Source organism: Rhagoletis zephyria, unplaced genomic scaffold, assembly GCF_001687245.7.
Source record: "Rhagoletis zephyria isolate East Lansing unplaced genomic scaffold, Rhagoletis_zephyria_1.1 Rzeph_scaffold_00003, whole genome shotgun sequence".
Lineage (NCBI taxonomy): Eukaryota > Metazoa > Arthropoda > Insecta > Diptera > Tephritidae > Rhagoletis > Rhagoletis zephyria.
The window spans coordinates 751807-769874 of record NW_016157087.1 but is presented as its reverse complement, the minus strand read 5'-3'; the positions used below and the strand labels follow the sequence as shown (position 1 = coordinate 769874).

General features: G+C 34.7%; 1 protein-coding gene across 1 annotated transcript in view; it reads right to left on the bottom strand.

The window, feature by feature from the left end:
- Positions 1 to 1344: 1344 nt before the first annotated feature.
- The window catches only part of x16 (x16 splicing factor), a 34971-nt gene continuing 18247 nt past the window's right edge, over positions 1345 to 18068 (bottom strand). Inside the window, exon 3 of the mRNA XM_017624697.1 lies at positions 1345 to 2105. Coding sequence (XP_017480186.1) covers positions 1739 to 2105 — 367 coding nt within the window. The 3' untranslated portion in view covers positions 1345 to 1738. The remainder of the gene's footprint in view (positions 2106 to 18068) is intronic.

Sequence of the window (18068 nt, the reverse complement as noted above, 5' to 3'; positions counted from 1 at the left end):
ACATAAGCTACTATTCCATACGAACACAAATATATACACATGTATGTTTTTTTTCAATTATTTAAACATAGTGAAATTAAAAAAACAAATAAATCTGCACTGTCTTAAAGCGAATAGATATTGAACGAGTTTTTAAAACAGCTATTTCAATGCAAACAAATGTGCGTGGTATTTTTTATGCGAGAAAATTATTAGTGAAATTACCAGGTTTAACTTAAAAATCCTTTAGAAAAGAGGTGTTGCTTTAAAATGTCGCGAAATTCTAAACAAAATACAAAAAAAAAGAAAAGGTATTCCAGTTGTAGTCGAGCTACACAGTGCACAATCAAATATTTTATATTGATCAAACAGGTGATGAAGAAATAGTCGCTCAAATTTTCGCATAGAACATGAAACTCTTTCATTAAAATTAACACTCCCACTTTTATTTAAACTCGAATGCACGCTCCCTTAAACCGGGGATAAAACCATGATAAAAATAAAGTAAGGTAGAACCGTCATCTCAATTCGTCGGCCATGATTTTTTATGAACTTTAATTCATAACTTGAGAATAAAAAGTTTAATTTATCAAAATTGTTGTTTTTATGAGATTGACAATGAAAATGTTTTGTTTGAGTTTTAAATTTTAGAATTGTATTGTTTGTAAACGCAAAGAATGCTAAAAGTGCCTTTCAGCGGTTCTGCCTATTTCTAATTTTATCATGGATACAACCACGAAAACCCCGACATTTATTTTTATCATGAAAAATAGGTATGAAATACACTTTCCAATTCCAAAAAAATAAAGATTTTTTAATAAAAACCAATTTACGCTTTTCAAACTCAGTTCCAGAGTTTATGACAAGCCTACAATGAATGCAGCCTTTATTGAATATTTAGAAAAAAAATTATGAACAAATCAATTTTATACAAAAGGTAATCATGACAAATCGCCTTCGCCAGTACGTATTGGGCTTATTAAACGTACCCAGTCGGAAATTGTAATGTATAGTAATCGAAAAAATAATTAGTAAAACAACCCTTTTCACATTCGAAAATGCATTTTTTCCCCAGGACGATGTCCTAAGAAAATTGGGGCATTCAATTTTGCATTACCTAGTATAGAGAAATTAATGTGTTTTAATATGCATTTTTGTAACTTTTTGAATACATTGGAATTTTGATTACATAGTTAGCAGTAATATTATCAAGAACTCATATTATATTATTTATCACGGATCTAATGCATTACTACTTTTCCGACTGGGTATGTATGTATGTAAATACTAGCGTTGCGGGCCTAATATGCATTCAATTGAAATGAGCTTAGATTTAGTTTAACCTATTCAATAAATCTACTGCTTAAATTGAGTAGCTTAAAAAATATCAAAATTATAATGGATACAAAATGTAAGTTGTGTGCAATTTTTAGCTTATTTCACTGCCTATAGATGTTTTCAGACTTTGTAATGGTTGTTCATTTGTGGTAAATACATTTGTTTATGTTTCCAAAACAATGTTTGAATCTTCATTTAAGAAGTCAGTTTATAGCATTTTTAAGTTTTTCTACTTAAAACGACACACGGCATAATAGTCGAATTTCAGGAATTCGATTTCCAACTGTTTGAATTTAAAGAGCGAGTTCAATTTTAAATGAGAGAAAGGATTAAAACTGTCTAGTCATGCACTGCGTCGACCGAGCATTGAAGATTAAGCTCAGTGTCTATAAGTGATTTTTAATGCTATAGCATTCGTCTGCTAATCTCTGCGCGAACTAGATCGCGATGGTGATGAATCGCCACGCCGACTACGCTTTGTCGGAATGTTACGTCTAGGTGATGGCGACACAGAATCATCATAGCGTCGCTTTGGTGATGGTGAGCCACCTCCGGTTCCCCCATTGCGTTCGTCCTCACTGTATCGATGGTAGGTGCTACCATTCTCTGTAGCGCCGCGTCCATTCTCTCGTGACTTACTATTGTAAGCGACATCTCGCGACTTGCGTGAACTTTTAGCTTGCGAAATCGAACGACTTCGGCTGCGAGATCGGCTTGCCGAAGCAGCAGTTCGTGAACGGGATCTATGAGTGCGTGAAGCACTGCGAGAACGACTGCGCGAATTGCTTCTGGAATTATAAAAGAAATACATTATTAGTTATAGATATGTAGGTAATATTTATACATATCGTCATCTGAAATGCAAAAAGACGTAACAAACATCGTCGCTGAAATACTAAAAGTCGTAACTAATAAAAAATGCAAAATTCAGTTTTTGATTAGTATGATGGATTATCGAATTACAACTCTCACATCATTTTATGAAAAAAATTAAAAAAAAATTTCTCACGACTTTTTCCATTTCAGTTACGATGTTGTTACGTCTTTTTGCATTTCAGTTGGCGATATGTATTTATGTAAATATCTACACATAGCTATGTATGTACATATCGTTGATGAAATGTAAAAAGGTCTAGAAGTCTATACTAAAACCCATGTTCCCTAAAAAATTTAGAACCGTAACTCATAAACTAGCGAACTTATGCCACTTTTCAAAAAGCCCTAACTGAACGAATGAAAATTTGTGAAAGCAAAAAGCCCTAAAGTAGCTGTTAAACGTGGCAAGTGCAAGTCCTGCTCAAAAGTCTGTCAAACTTAAAAAATTTCAAAAGAGATTGCAGGAGTAGTTACACCTTGCGCCTAAAGTCGCTTTCGAAAGCAGTTTTTATTTCTGTAAATCAAGCTTTCCGATACTACTTTTTGTCTGTTTACACGGTGAATGCAGACAAGTCCACTTTCAACTATGTTACCAGAGATTTTTATGCTTATAACAAAATTAATGACCTGAAAGGATTACTAAACCTGCTAAAATGTGCACAAAACATTCGCATTTTCATAAGTTTATACGAATTCATCAAAAAACGTGTCACACGGCAACACTCGATTGGTTTCACAGCACTTGCAGCAAAAATGAAAATTGCTGGTGGAGCAGGAGCGAGTCGAAATTATTTCTCGAAAGCGATTTGCGTAATTTCAGTTGCAGTGATTTCTGCAAATCTGCAAAAAGGACTTTCTGGCTGTTTACACGGGAAAGTATAATTCCGATTTCGATTTTTGACAGCAAAATGCGTGTGGCTTGCATTGCCACGTTTAACCGCACCTTAACTGAAGTACTTTTGCTACAAAAAATTTAACAATGCAAATGAAACTTCAAAGAAAGTTGTTTAAGTTTTTGGCGGTTTTGCGTTTGTAAATAATTCCGAGATTAGCTACAATTCTTGACTACATTGAATAATAGTCTGTGGTCGTAAATTCGTGTTAAAAATATCAAATAAATAAATAAAAACCATAAAAGAGGTTGAATGGTAAGGAGCAGGGATGAAAAATGGAAATTTCTGATTGTACATAATATCACAAAATAAATGAACCTAAATGAGACAGATTGTACCTAAAAAAAAGTTACATCATTCATTTGTAGTTTTTTTTTTATAAATTTTATTTAAAACATGAATACAAAAGATAAATGTACTTTAAATATGATTAGGTTTTTCAACTGAGCCTATATCTATAGACTATAGACTAATGGGAATCGGATAAGCATTGTTTTTGTCTAATTTTGACTACTGAAAAATATTGGCGAAAAAGACAAAAAACACACTTTGCGAACTATACTTCTTTATCCAGCTTTTTATAAAACAACAGGAAGTCTGCTAATTTATCTGATTCCTTTTAATAGGTGCAGCAAATCTAGAGAATATAATCAANCGTATGGGTCAAATAGCTGTAGTTCTCATCTAAAAATTGGAAATTTGAAGACATCCTAGATACTGGACTGTATGGATGAATAAAGGCTGGTTTTCACAGTGTAATATTTTGACAACAAAATTTTTTGGCTTATTTTGACACAACTTTCCTTCCTTTATCCCTACCTTTATCGATGATATAATTTATCCGATTCCTTTTAATAGGTGCAGCAAATCTAGAGAATATAATCAATGTGCCGTAAGTAACTTCGAAAGCATTTTAAATATATTTCCAGAAATCAAAAAGCGAGTATGGGTCAAATAGCTGTAGTTCTCATCTAAAAATATGAAATTTGAAGACATCCTAGACTCTGGGCTGTATGGATGAATAAGTCTGGTTTTCACAATGTAATATTTTGACAACAAAAGTTTTTGGCTTATTTTGACACAACTTTCTTTCCTTTATCCCTACCTTTATCGATGATATTATGGGCCAAAAACTTACAAATAGCCGCCTTAGCAGCGCATGTACACGCCTGAAGGCCTGTTCTGATCTAAATCAAACCAAAGACCATTTTTTAGTCCCAGTTGACAATGAAGGCCTATTCTGATCTAAATCAAACCAAGGCCAGTTTTTAGTCCCATTTCACTCATTTGACCGCAAATGCCACTGAATTTGACTTAGTGAAAATAAGCGTTAAAATTAATAGAAAAAAAATACGAAGCTAAGTGTTAAATTTTCGTAGTGCCTGCTCTAAATGCAATGTAAAATGTTTAAGATAGATAATACATAATATGTTTTTTTTTATGTCTTCCTTTTGACCACTTTTCTTTAGAATTGTTTATTCTTCAAAATGAAAGCGAAACTTCTCCCGTACCTACAAGTAAATATATTAGCACGGTAAAGGAAAAAAACTAATAATGCATCTGATCAAAAGATGATTGTACCTAAAATCTAGTGACTGTACCTAATGTACCTTTTAGTCATCAAACGTCGGAAAAAGGTATAATTGTACCTACTTTTTCATCCCTGGTAAGGAGTATACTGGAATGCATATCCAATGGTGATTTCATTTCTTCCAAAAAAATTTCGCCCTTCTCCGGTGCAAAATACATTTGATGTTACAGTCAACCTTGTAAAAGAGTATGTTTTTGCCATCTTGTCCTAGTCTAGCTCACGCATTTCAATTATGTCGTCTTAAACAACCATCACTCCTGGCAAAGCGTCAAGCGGCTGGGAATGTTCCTATTTTGCCTTATAAGGGTGTGAAACTTAAAGAAACGAACACAAAATTTTCTCACCCTTTGCGTTTATGTTAGAACTGAACACGAAAAGAGAACGACAGCCGGTTCCACGTACCGGAAAGACTCGGCTTTTACCCGACCAAGGGCTGTTGTTTCGGCGATCTAACCCCGTTTAGATCGGCGAAATCCATCAAACGTTGCTCGATACTAGGGCTACATCTGCTCCGCACCCTTCTGCTCGGGGCTGGCATAGAGTCAAATCCAGGGCCAGAAATCTACACCTGCTGCGTATGCCAGAGACGACTGCATACAAACTCCACCTCGGTCAGGTGCAATGCCTGTGACGGGTGGAGTCATCTACGTAGCTGCTCGGGCCTACGTACGCACCGGCAATGGACAACGGCGTTCTTGGCCCCATGCTGTGCGAATTGGATCGCCTTCACGACAAACCACCACCCGCCCGTGCAGCACAGAACCAACACACCCACACCCCAACACAACACAACAATAGACACCTAAACAAAAACAATAGCACCCACACACCGCCGCCGGCAACTCCTAGCCCCTCCGACAATCTGCTCGGTTTGTCAGTCCAGAATATACCGTAACGTGACATCAGTCAAGTGCAACTCTTGCCTTGGCTGGTGCCACTTTAGGGCATGCTCAGGACTTCGCAACACGCGAGATTGGACGAGTGGGCCCCTGCTGTGATGCCCAGTCGCATACCTCCCCCGCGACGCCGCCAACCACCACCACAAGGCAACACCCCCTTTTGCAGCACATACCACAGGGAACCGACAGGCAACACAATTCCTTAACTCTACACATCACAATTGGTCTCCCAAGGCACAAAAAGGTGCTATAATTCAACTGTAACGGACTCCAGAGCAAGAACGTGGAGATAGCTATCTTCATGGGAAGGCATGGAATATTAATAGCTGCAATCCAAGAGACAAAGTTGCACGGCAATTCGACGTTGTTGAATTGCGCCGGATGCAACGTGCACCGTCGAGATCGCAAGCGAGACAATGGTGGAGGCTTAAGCTGCCTTTACATAAGGCGATTTTTTGACAGGCGATAATCGACTGCAAAAGTTGACTTGCTGTCTACTCTGAAGCAATGCTGAATCGCCTCATGTAAATCCAGCTTTAGCGTTCATCACGCACCACAGAATGTCAGGGTATTGCTATCCAGTCAGGCGATGTTGAGCTCGAAATATTCAACGTATAATATTTACCAGCTGCCCGGCAGGATATCACCCTGAAATAGGTGCGCTACTCAGAGGTGAAAACCGTATAGTAGTTGGCGACTTTAACGCGCACCACGATCTTTGGCACTCAAGCCTGTCAAATGATCGTAGGGTTATACATCTGGCTGAGCAGATAGACGATTTGAAATCCGTGTAAACGACTTATGTATGTATAAGGATAAATCATTAAAATAACAAATTCTTAGTTTTAATTTTTTATTAGTACTTTTATGTAACCGCATATTTAATAAAGATACGAACACATACATATATGTATGACGGAAGCTTTGGGGACGGTCTGTCGTTGTATGCGCGATGGGCGGAGCTGTAGGGGCGTGGTACCTCCCACACCCCATTTTAGAGAGGGCATAAACCGCCCTTATAGGCCCCTAGGGAGCCCTGTTCTTGAAGGCCAATTTTGGCATTCGTTTTTGCTTTTTTTGAGTAGATGAAGTCACTCACTTGAGCCTTTCCGTATTGCCGGAGAAGAGTGGGCCCGCCAAACATAAGGGCCGCGCTTAGGGATTATAACCGATACTAACTAGAATTCTCCTTTCCGTGTTGCTGGAGAAGAGGGGCGGATGCCTTTCTTTTCTTGTCAAATGTAATGCATGTACTACGTGTACATGTGATAAATTATAACTTCGGCCAACCCTTATAAGTGAAATAAAAGAGGCTATATAGCTTTATAACCCGCAATTCTGGATATTTCGACATTACTAAATATTAAAACTACTTTTAAATAAAAGTTAGATCCTTTGATAGTTGAAGTAGATCCGTATGCCGTGATGTTCGCCCACTTCAACGATTACGACGAAATGGAGTTTGAACAACGCGTCGCATAGGTGTATACCGAGCTGACATGCGACCAAGTATGCATACAAGTCTGATTGTGTATATTCTTCTTCAGCGACGATGTTTGTTACGTATTTTTACATTTCTGGTGACGATCAGTGATCGGACTTCTACCACATTGTGGTAGATCTGCCACTTTTTTGAGCATCTACCACTCAAGGTCTGAAATCTACCACACATTCGCGCTTTTGAGTAATTTTATTTTTGCTTGAAACAATTTTCATAATTTTAAGAGCAAAAATTGTCCAACACTAAACACGATATGGAAACAAGAATGATATAATACAAGATTCTGGATTCCCGGCGACGATGAAATTTCTCAAGTAATAAACTACAAACTAGTAATTTTTTCAATTTTTCGACAGAAAACGCGGTTTTATTGTGTTAAATTGCAAAATATATAATTTATAAAAAGAAATAATAGCGAAAATGTTAAAAAACGGAGATTTTTGTGAAAGTATTGGCAAATTTAAGTGCACCTAAGGTTTCTGAGGCGTTGTTTACTTTTACTTGATAATTGTCAAAATCGGCAACCCAATTAGCTGTTTCTGGAACGTGCTACATTTGTTCGCTACTTCGTGATGTAATAAGAGAAAAGCTGGCAGCACTCCGCAAAGTTGCAGAAATCTCTTCAAATATGTTGGAAAGGTATCGTAATATGGAAGGAGCTGCTTTACAATGTCAAGGAAAAAAATTGCTAAAACTCAACGGAATTTTTAGCAACTTCAATCTTGCACTTTATTATACTAAAATTAAATTTTTTAGATTCTAATTAAAAAGTTTGCCATTTAGGTGAAACCTTGCAGATTTTTTTTAATTTTTGCACAAAGTTTGATCCAAACCCAGAGATCTACCACATTTTTTCCCAGATTCTACCACGGAATTTTTTTAAAGTTCGATCACTGGTGACGATATATGTCTTCGTAGTCCCATAAATTTGTAGATAATTAAAATCATGATACAAAAAGGAAGGTAATTTCATTACTACTATTTTTTCATTATAAAGCAGATTTTTTAACATTTCTCCAGATGTAAACATTAAGCATAGCTTTGCCACATTGAAATTTTTTGAGGGGAGATTTTCTTTAAATATTTGGGATTTAATAAAAGAGTAAAATTTGCATAAAAAAATAGAAAGTGCATGTGTTCGATAATCAAATTTGAACGTTTTTCTTAAGCGTTTAAAAGATCCTTTGAATAATATCGATGTGTACAGGTGAAGAAATAAAATAAAATCCAGTTTTGAAACATTTATTTATTAAAACACTGACTTTCATTTTATTTTAAACAAAATAAATATATTTACATGAAAAAAAAAATTTGTAATAGTCCGAAAAAGACGTATTGTTAGCTATTTCGTAATTAAAGCATAGTCCGAAACCAGGCTTCGGAGAAGGTTGAATGATCTCATGTCCCTCACAATTAAAGGAGCCAAACCGCGGCTGTCAATAATTATCAAACCTTGTATTATTGGGCACGTTCAGAAGGCGCAACAGCTCAGTAACTGTTGCGATTGCACCTTCTGAACGTGTTGTTTTATACTTCTGATCAACTGAGCAGTTGCGTGTTAAATATCGTAATATTTTTCTGATCATTTGAGACATGTTGTGTGTTTTGAATTTGACAGCTAATGTATCAAGCCGTTCAGAAGACGCATTACGATGACTGATTTTTTTAGCAACGGTTGCGCTCAACTGATGCGCCTTCTGAATCTACCCATTGAATCATGAGTATCCCTTATGCATTTTAAATGTTTCCCTTATATTGTACATGCCAAATAGAGAAGTGCATTTACGTGTGGTGTGTTCTTTTGTCCCCCTCTTTCAAATGTGCTTCTCATGCGCATATATCAGCATCCAAATTCTTTTATCAAAATTTTGAAAATTCATCGTTTTTGGCCTATATTTGCTTTGTACGCTATTTTCAACAAAATATAGGCCAAAAAACGATACATTTTCAAAATTTGGAGAAAAGATTTGGCCGCTATATTCCAGATTTTTGGATCGTGACATTTTTTTCTCGGAGAACACGAACTGATTTAATAAATCTGAGTATGAGGCATTATTGGTATGACCAACAGCTATCAAACCTAATATATTCGAACTAATTTTTTTTTTTGTGTTCCAAAATGTTATATAAGGAAATGTTTGAGGAATCATATAAGTAATTATACATTACGCACGTATACGTACTCAAATTCGTGTCATACAGCATTCACTGACTACTTTTTAATGTTTGATTTTTTTTTTGTTTTCGAAATTAACGATACATTTTAGAATTATAATTAATACGTTGTGTTCATTTTAGTAAATCCACTTTGATTTTTAATTGTACAAAATTTATTATATACATACAATATCGGCAATAACAATAGCACCCCCATTTCAAAGTGATATTATTTCTTACTCATGTTGGTTTATTTTTTAGGAATTTGCAATACAGTTCAATTTCTAACAAAACCCATATAACCCCAATTTTAAAACTTCGTAGAAAACTACAAAAAAATACAACAAATTTTCACCCAAAATGCAAACTTAAGTGTTAGAATTTTTTTGAGCACACAGTTTTATAGCCCCTTCAATTTTAGTCTAATTATACATATCGTCACCTGAAATGCAAAATAACGTATCATCACTATTCATAAGTTTACAGGACAAGCAAAAAACGATATAAAATGGAAACTACTTGAGATATTAGTTGAGTTCCTTATCTCCCAGGAATAGTCAGAAAAAGTCCGAAGTAGTCAGATTTAGTCCAAAAAGCGTACCTTAACTCGAAGATGACAGCAAAAATGAGAGAGCAATACTCAGTGAGAGTGAATCTCGTCAGTCCGAAGTAGTCAGATTTAGTCCAAAAAGCGTACCTTAACTCGAAGATGACAGCAAAAATGAGAGAGCAATACTCAGTGAGAGTGAATCTCGTCAGTCCGAAGTAGTCAGATTTAGTCAGAAGAATTTTTGCTGGCAAAATTTTGAAAAGTGTCAAACTCAACCGAATTAACGGAAATTAAAGAATACACAAAGNAAAAGTCCGAAGTAGTCAGATTTAGTCCAAAAAGCGTACCTTAACTCGAAGATGACAGCAAAAATGAGAGAGCAATACTCAGTGAGAGTGAATCTCGTCAGTCCGAAGTAGTCAGATTTAGTCAGAAGAATTTTTGCTGGCAAAATTTTGAAAAGTGTCAAACTCAACCGAATTAACGGAAATTAAAGAATACACAAAGGTGAGAATAATCTAAAAAGTAAAAAAGTGAATTGAAAGTGGAAGGAGGCAAAAAATAGTTGATATAGTCAGTGCTTGTGCTTGTGTGAATGTGTTTTGTACACACATTTCTATTCTTACTTGACGTTAGTTTTGTTGTTGCTATTCTTTGGACTAAAAATTTGGTTTTTTGCGTTCCTTTACTTTTTCCTGTTATTCTCTTTTAGTGAGCGCATTTTGCTTACGCTCTTGCATTTCGACACTTTTCAGATTTTAGTCCGAAAAGATAGGAATGGACCTATTGAAACAAAATTTTCAAATCTGTTTTAACGTGAAACTAGAAACATATTTAGTTAAAAAATAATAATTTAAGTGCATTGTTGTTTTCTGAAACAAAATAACGTATCATCAATCTAAATCTGTATGAAAAAATAAAAATTTAAATAAAATTATTATTTTTTTTACAAAAAGGAGTTATAGGTTGTTTATATTTTGTGTTTTTTATTTATTTCTTAATTATTAATAAATACTTGTTTAAACTAAAAACAAGTACCTCATTACATTTTTGTATATAATTTAAAAAATATTTACTAATTACGAATTACTCAAAGGGTATACTATCACAAAAGTAATGGCAGTCTGCTGGAAGCAAAGGTTTTAGGTCCTGCAGATGTTGCCATTTCTTCTTGGAAATTCTTAGCCGTTTAGGTTAGGCTGCCGAATTTCAAAATTTCTAGCAGTCCTTTGTGGAAGAAGCTGATAATCGTCCTTAATGATAGGATTTCGATGGCTGAGTGGAAGATCGACCTATCTCGGCTGCCAGTTCAAAAACGCCCTATCTCAGAAAGCTTTTCAAGAACGCCCTACTTCAGAATTTGATTGAAAAACACAATATCTCAGAATTTGGTTGAATAAAGCCATATTTCAGTGTTTTTCAATCAAATTCTGAAGTAGGGCGTTCTTGAAAAGTTTTCTGGGATAGAGCGTTGTTCAAAAATTTTCTGAGAAAGGGCGTTTTCGAACTGGCTGCCGAGATAGGTCAATCTTCCACTCAGCCATCGATTTGTAATATATGGATCCAGTTATATCATACGCCAAAACACGAATCATGTTTACTGTAGGTTCTCCAACTCTGTTTCCTGAGAAAGGTGAAAAACGTCCCTAGATTAAAAATATTAAAAAAATAAATAAATTATGTATTATTTACCTGGTCGAATAGATGAGTACGTACCGCTTTGGAAGGTTTTCATAATCCAAGAAATAATCGTGTTGTAGTTGGGAAGGCAATTTTATTTGTTTATTATTAATTTTTCGTTTTATTAATGAGTGGGTTGAATCGCATTCCATTTGTGTATGTCCTACGATTAAATACTTATGTTCAATGGAAATGTTGTTTTCTACACAAAACGAAATTAAGGCATTGGATAACACTGCATTTCGATTGTGGTAAAAGCATCCATCAGAATATATTATAAAATTATGAACATTCGGCGTATTAAACATTTCTTTCTTTATATGCTTTATTACAATGGTTGCGAAAGTAGAAGCAACAAGATTGCCTTCTGTTTCATCCCAGACATAGTTTTCAGATTTATGGGTTATGACCAGGGAACGGATTTTTAGGACCTAAAAACCTATAAAAAAGGCCAAAAAAGTAACGAAATAGGCTGGAAAAGGCAAAATAAAATAGCGAAAAAGGCAGGAAAAGGCACTAGGTATTGCAAAAAAAAGCAAAATAAGGCACTAAGAAAAGACAGAAAATACGAAGAACAATCAAAAAATATATTTATTTTAGAAATGTTTATATTACAAGTAAAAAGAGAAAAACTATGAACTAGTTTCATTATATGAAAAATTCGTACTTTGAATCTTTAACTATTTTATCCTTTCGGGTTTTCTAACTCATAAAACTTAAATCTGTATAGTTGTAGCAACATTGAACCACAAGATGCATTTTGAAGTTTTCTGGCAGCATTTTCACTCGATTTTCGCGAAGAAAAGCCTTGAATGTACTAAATGTGCGCTCGACGTAAGTTGATACAAGTGGAGCCCAATTCAAATATGGAACGTTTGAAACGTTCATATTATCAGGAATAAGGGCGTTTTCCTCGCCCTTTACAATTTTATCCACACCCCTTATTGTCTTCAAGCCTACGTTAGCTGAGAAAACGGCTTTGAATTTTTTCAACACCAATTTGGCAAGAGGTCCCTGTGCTTCTATAAGCCGCATGGGCATGCGTATATTTTTTAATCTTAAAAAAAAAAATGTAAATGCTATAATCACTATTTTAAAGGTAGAAAAGGCAAAAAAAGGCAAATATCTTAAAAAAGGCAAAAAAAAGGCAACATCAAATGTGTATATATGGAATCAGGGAAAGCTAAATCGTGGACATTCTTAATCGAATATACTCTATCTCTTTAGCAGAAAAAAAGGCAATTTCCATAAAATCCGTTCCCTGGTTATGACATTATAAATCGTAAAATTATGAACTTGAAGTTTCATTTTGTAATAGGATGCATTTGCCTTTGAACGCGGAATAAGCTTTACCGCTTGCATGTCCATACATAATAGTGAACATAAGCCTGCCTTAGCATTTTCAATATCATTCAGCCCTATCGCCAATTTCATGTGAATAAATTGTTCCCACAATTTTACATGCACAACAAAAACAAATTGGGAAAAATTGTTTTTGTTTTGCTTTATAATTTTTGGGAATATTTGTTCACGTGAAATTCGCGATATAATTTTTGGGAATATTTGTTCATGTGAAATTCGCGATAGGGCCTATTATTTTTTTCTTCCCTCATGTCCTCTATTTCTTTTCTGTGGCAATTATATTGTTCATGTGATATATCCCAGTGGGAAAATGTAAGGTATAGTAATCGAAAAAATAATCAGTAAAAGAGCCCTTTTCACATTCGAAAATGCATTTTTTTTCCCCACGGCGATGACCTAGGAAAGTGGGGCATTCATTTTTGCATTACCAGTAATGCAGGAATGAATGTGATTTAGTATGAATTTTTTGGTTTGAAAATAGAATAATTATTTTTTAAGATTTCCATAAAATTATGAAAAGATATAGGAGAGATACCAATTTCCTTAGACTCTCACAGTCCTGAGAATAAACTTCATACACATTTGCATACGATTTAAAATCCGATTGAAAATACAATTTATTTGTATACTGACGTCGGTAATGGGGTTCTAGTTTCGGGATGTTCTCCAACCATTTATTTAAATAATGTAATCTAGTCTGATACTCTTTTCTCTGTTTAGATTTTTTTTTGATTTTCAGCCTGCAAGTTTTTTTTTATTTTCCGTGCCCAATTGAGTGCTATGAAATTCATTGGAACTCAGCCAACCTCTTACCATAGTTTACGAAAGGCCGAGGGTTGATAAAAATATTTTGCACACTTGATGGCGCACTGTTTTTTATGCAAAAAATATGATTTTGAAAATGAGCACAGGGAATTTTCTACGAAAATTCGCTTTTTATTGTAAACTCCAACACTAGTGGTTATAAAAACTTTCTTTTGGTCCCATGACATCCGCCAAAAACGATTAAATATATCCTTTCGCAAATTTTCGGAAAATATAGAACAATGCCGAGTTGAACTTTTTTCACAATATTTTGGCGTGCACCCAGATTTCATTTGTCTTGGCTTTCTGTCGCAAACTCTTTCTTTCGATGAGCCTTCATATCTTTTCCCATTCATTCGTTTTTTTTTCTTCTCTTTTGCTAATTTTAATAGGACCTTGCGTATTTTTATTATAACTACGAGTATTTTCTATTAAAGAACACATTTTATTAATTTTCCACTATTTTTTTGTTGTTCTTTCCACTTCTGTAATAACCATCGTACAGTTCCATAAGTAAAGTAACTCTTCTTCTTACCGTTTTTTCTGGCAGGCTGTAGGTGTGTGTTTGGCAGGTTCTAGGTGTGTATTAGGTTAGTGTATTGGTGTTTTCGGTTCAGTGTGTTAGTGTATTTTGAATAAATTGTAATAGAAATAAAAGAAATTGTAATAAAAATGAAAGAAATTGTAAAAGATAAGAGCACATGCCAAAAAACAGGTGATCTCAGCTGTAGGCATTTTCTGGCAATCAGCTGATAGTGTTTTTACTAGTTGCGTTCCAAATGCTCACGATATTCACGATTTGCATGTTTTTTTTGCAGGAAAGCGTTCCAGGTGCCCAAAAAACCTGCAAGTCAAACCACTTTTGCTCTCTCTCTGAGTCAGAAGTTGCAGGTTTTAGACCGAAGTTTTTCTTCCTGCAAGTTCATGAAAAGTGTCAAACGATAGGCAGGGTTGCATTTGTAAACAAAAACAGCTAGCAAAGAACATTAAGCGCCACAGGGACAATCAAATAAATACGTCAAGCATTACATATGTGTGAGATTGGCTCGTGTCTTGCCCGCAAACGTTCAAATAAACGCGTTAACTCAACAATTTCTTTTTCTTGCCCGCGCACTTGCTCACCACGACGATCAGAAGGCAAGTGCGCTTGTTTTTTGTCAAGCAAAACGCGAGACGGTTGATAAAGATATTTGATCGTCTCCATGGCGCTTAACATTAAAAAAAAAATGGAAGTAGTTCCAGAAAGTGGTTTTTCGCGTTCCAGGTGACTTTTATTTTTTCTCTCTTTCATTTGACGGGAAGTGAAAAAAGGCTGGCTTCCTTCATACATCCCCTTTTAAATTTGAATTATTATTATTATAAATTCGAATTATTGTTCGCTTCCATTTCGGTCAACCGCACAAGTTAGTTATTAAAGAAATGTCGTATAAAAACAGCAGATTTGGTTTGCTTTTGAATACGGCTTCATCGAGTGCGCAATAAAGACCGAGGTATAAATACTTGAAAGAAATATGTGTTGAGTCAAATCAGCTTTTTGTTAATTCGGTTCTTGCGTAGGTATAAACAAGGTATGAGATAACATTTAATAAGACATAAACAATAAAAAAAAATCAATGGTAGCTGTGTTCTAAAAAAATATCAAACACTCTGTTATTTTTTTTTCTTTAGAATACGTTATTTTGTTTAAGAAAATCATGCACTTGATGATACGTTATTTTGAATTTGGGTTATAACTTGGTTATTTCTGAAAGCAGAAGTTTAAAATTTTGCAGATATATGTGATATGATGTAGTGAAATCATAATCAATAAAAAACCCTATTTCGAATTTTTTGATGATACGTTATTTTGCATTTCAGTTGACGATATACAAGTTTAATGTGGCTAAAAATTACCGTTGATTTTTTAGAATCTTTTTCGCCGACGGTGTTGCGGGTGTATTCCATGTCTTCCATATAACGAAAAATGCGACTATATATATGCTATAAAACTGTGTACTCAAAAAAGTTCTAACTAATTTTCTGAGAAAAACGTTTGAAACGTTTGGTTTATAGGGGTTTTGTTAGATTATGAACTGTGTTTTAATTGAAAACTCTTAAAAATAAAAATTTAAACGTAAGTGGCAAACAATATCAAAATTTTTTTCTCTCATATATATATTGCTTCCTCAGTAAACGCGAAAAGAGTGTTTAGTGTAACAGGTAGCATTTACGTTGAAAATAGAAATAGCTTGTTGCCCGATAATGCGGAAATGCTTCTTTTCATAATGAAAAATATATAAATTTTTGGACCTAATTACTAATTAGATACTACTAAATTTGATTATATATATACAAAAAAAAAATCTGAACTATATTTTTAAATTTAATCTTCTGTTATCGAAATCCGGAAATCCGGCCGGATTTTAGTCAGTAGGATAACAGAAAAACGGCAGGATAAGCCGGATTCCGGATACCTACTGGATACCCGGCACATCCCTAATTAATATTAATAATTAGTGAAAATTACAAAGATCGAATCCTATAGCTTCCATACAACTGATTGTTTTGGATGATGCATACAATCAAATTCGGCCGCTGCTGCAGTTTACCAGAGAATACTGCAAATGGAATGGTTCATTAATAAAGTCAAAATAATAGCCCTGTTTCAGGTACTTGACGATTTTCAGGATTTACAGGAAAAGCTTTTTTCGTCATTAATAAACCTTATGGAAGGTGGCGACCGGGAACGACTTCTTGAAAATCCTGCAAATCGTGAACGCAGCTAATATGTTGTAACTTACATGTATTAGAACTTAATCACAACATTAGCACAGGTCAGCCAGAAACATGATTCAATAATAAAAGGTTTGCTCAGAACAGTTTTCTCGCTCCCTCTTGACAAAATCGGCGTATGTGTGTGTGCAATCTTTTGTAAGGCAGTTAAGGAAGTATCAAAACTCTAATGTCACTAATGAGCAAACCTTTAATTATTGAAACATGGGCCAGAAAAAACTAAGGAAATGACCTAATAAATGAAAAATTATAATTTATTTGTAAAATAATTCGGTTTTATTACAATACTTACCCAATTTCACGCAATTACAAAACAAATGTCAGCGAATAAGATCAAAACGAACAACGAAAATTGAATCAATGTAGCTTGTTTTGAATTTTTTTCTAATATTTTGGGAAATTAGCAAAGAAACCACACAGTTTCTCCTAAGGTAGTTCAAGATGGCGAATTAGAGCGAGAAGTTGCCAACGTACAAGACCTTTCATTATTGCATCATGATTTCGTTATATCATTTTAAGCGATTCTTGATTATTAATAGCTTTCTCATTTACATCTATTAATTATTGTGATTTTAAAACAATGATATTCTTTATGAAAAGATGGTGGTTCTGAGAAAAATGCTCAACTTTTCTTTTTCACATCCACAAAACTTCGTGAAAACAAGTTTTCACAGTAATTTTGTTTAGAGCACATTATATAGCAACCATCTGGGCAAATGCACATCTGGAACGTCCTACATCTTTACTTCCCGAATACTGCGGATAGACCAAAAATAACGATATACAACTTGTTTAGTCCGAGGGTGGTCAGCTTCCACGATTGGTCAGTGATGTAGTCCAGGAAGAAAATATCTCAGTTATTTATTTTCTGAATCGTTGTTCTGATGTTTCTATTCAGGACATGATTGTAATTAGACATGTTTATTCGGTAATTCTCTAGGGTGGGGTAACAACCCCTAAAAAAGGTGCGGAAAAGTCGGGAGGNGATTAGTATTGCCATAATGCAACCCTGCTGCGAGGTTGCAAAATGTAGACGCGTAAAAAACATACCTTTGAGTGTGACAAAATGTAGACGGCGTCGTTTTCCAATTTTGTATGGGAAACAACAACACCACAGATTTTACGGTTAGAAAACGTCTCAAAATGTAGACGTCTACATTTTGAGACACTATTTGGAACGAACTGTGAACACCCCAATTATTATAACCTCAAATCGCTGGTATTGCCACTTTATTTCACATTTCATTTGCGCTATTATACTCAGTTTACACTATACACTGCTTCTTCTTCTTCTTCTTTTTACTTTCATATAAATAAGATATTGTAACCAAAATATAATAGCAAATTTCGCTATACCATCGCGATTTTTTATTAAAAATTTTCATTATTTATCGAAGTATTGATTTTTATGGAAAAAGCGCCGCAGTCGAAAATTTAAAAAAAAAATCGCGCGATTTTTTATTAAAAGTTTTCATTATTTATCGAAGTATTGGTTTTTATGGAGAAAGCGACGCAGGCGAAAATTTTCATTATTTATATATAAAACGAAAGAAGATACCGAAAAGCATTGAACAGTGCACACATCTCATAAGGAAAAGTGAATTATTACGAAATACTAATACAGTGGCAGCACTATAGCTATTTTGGAATCTCGCGTTTCAGCTGG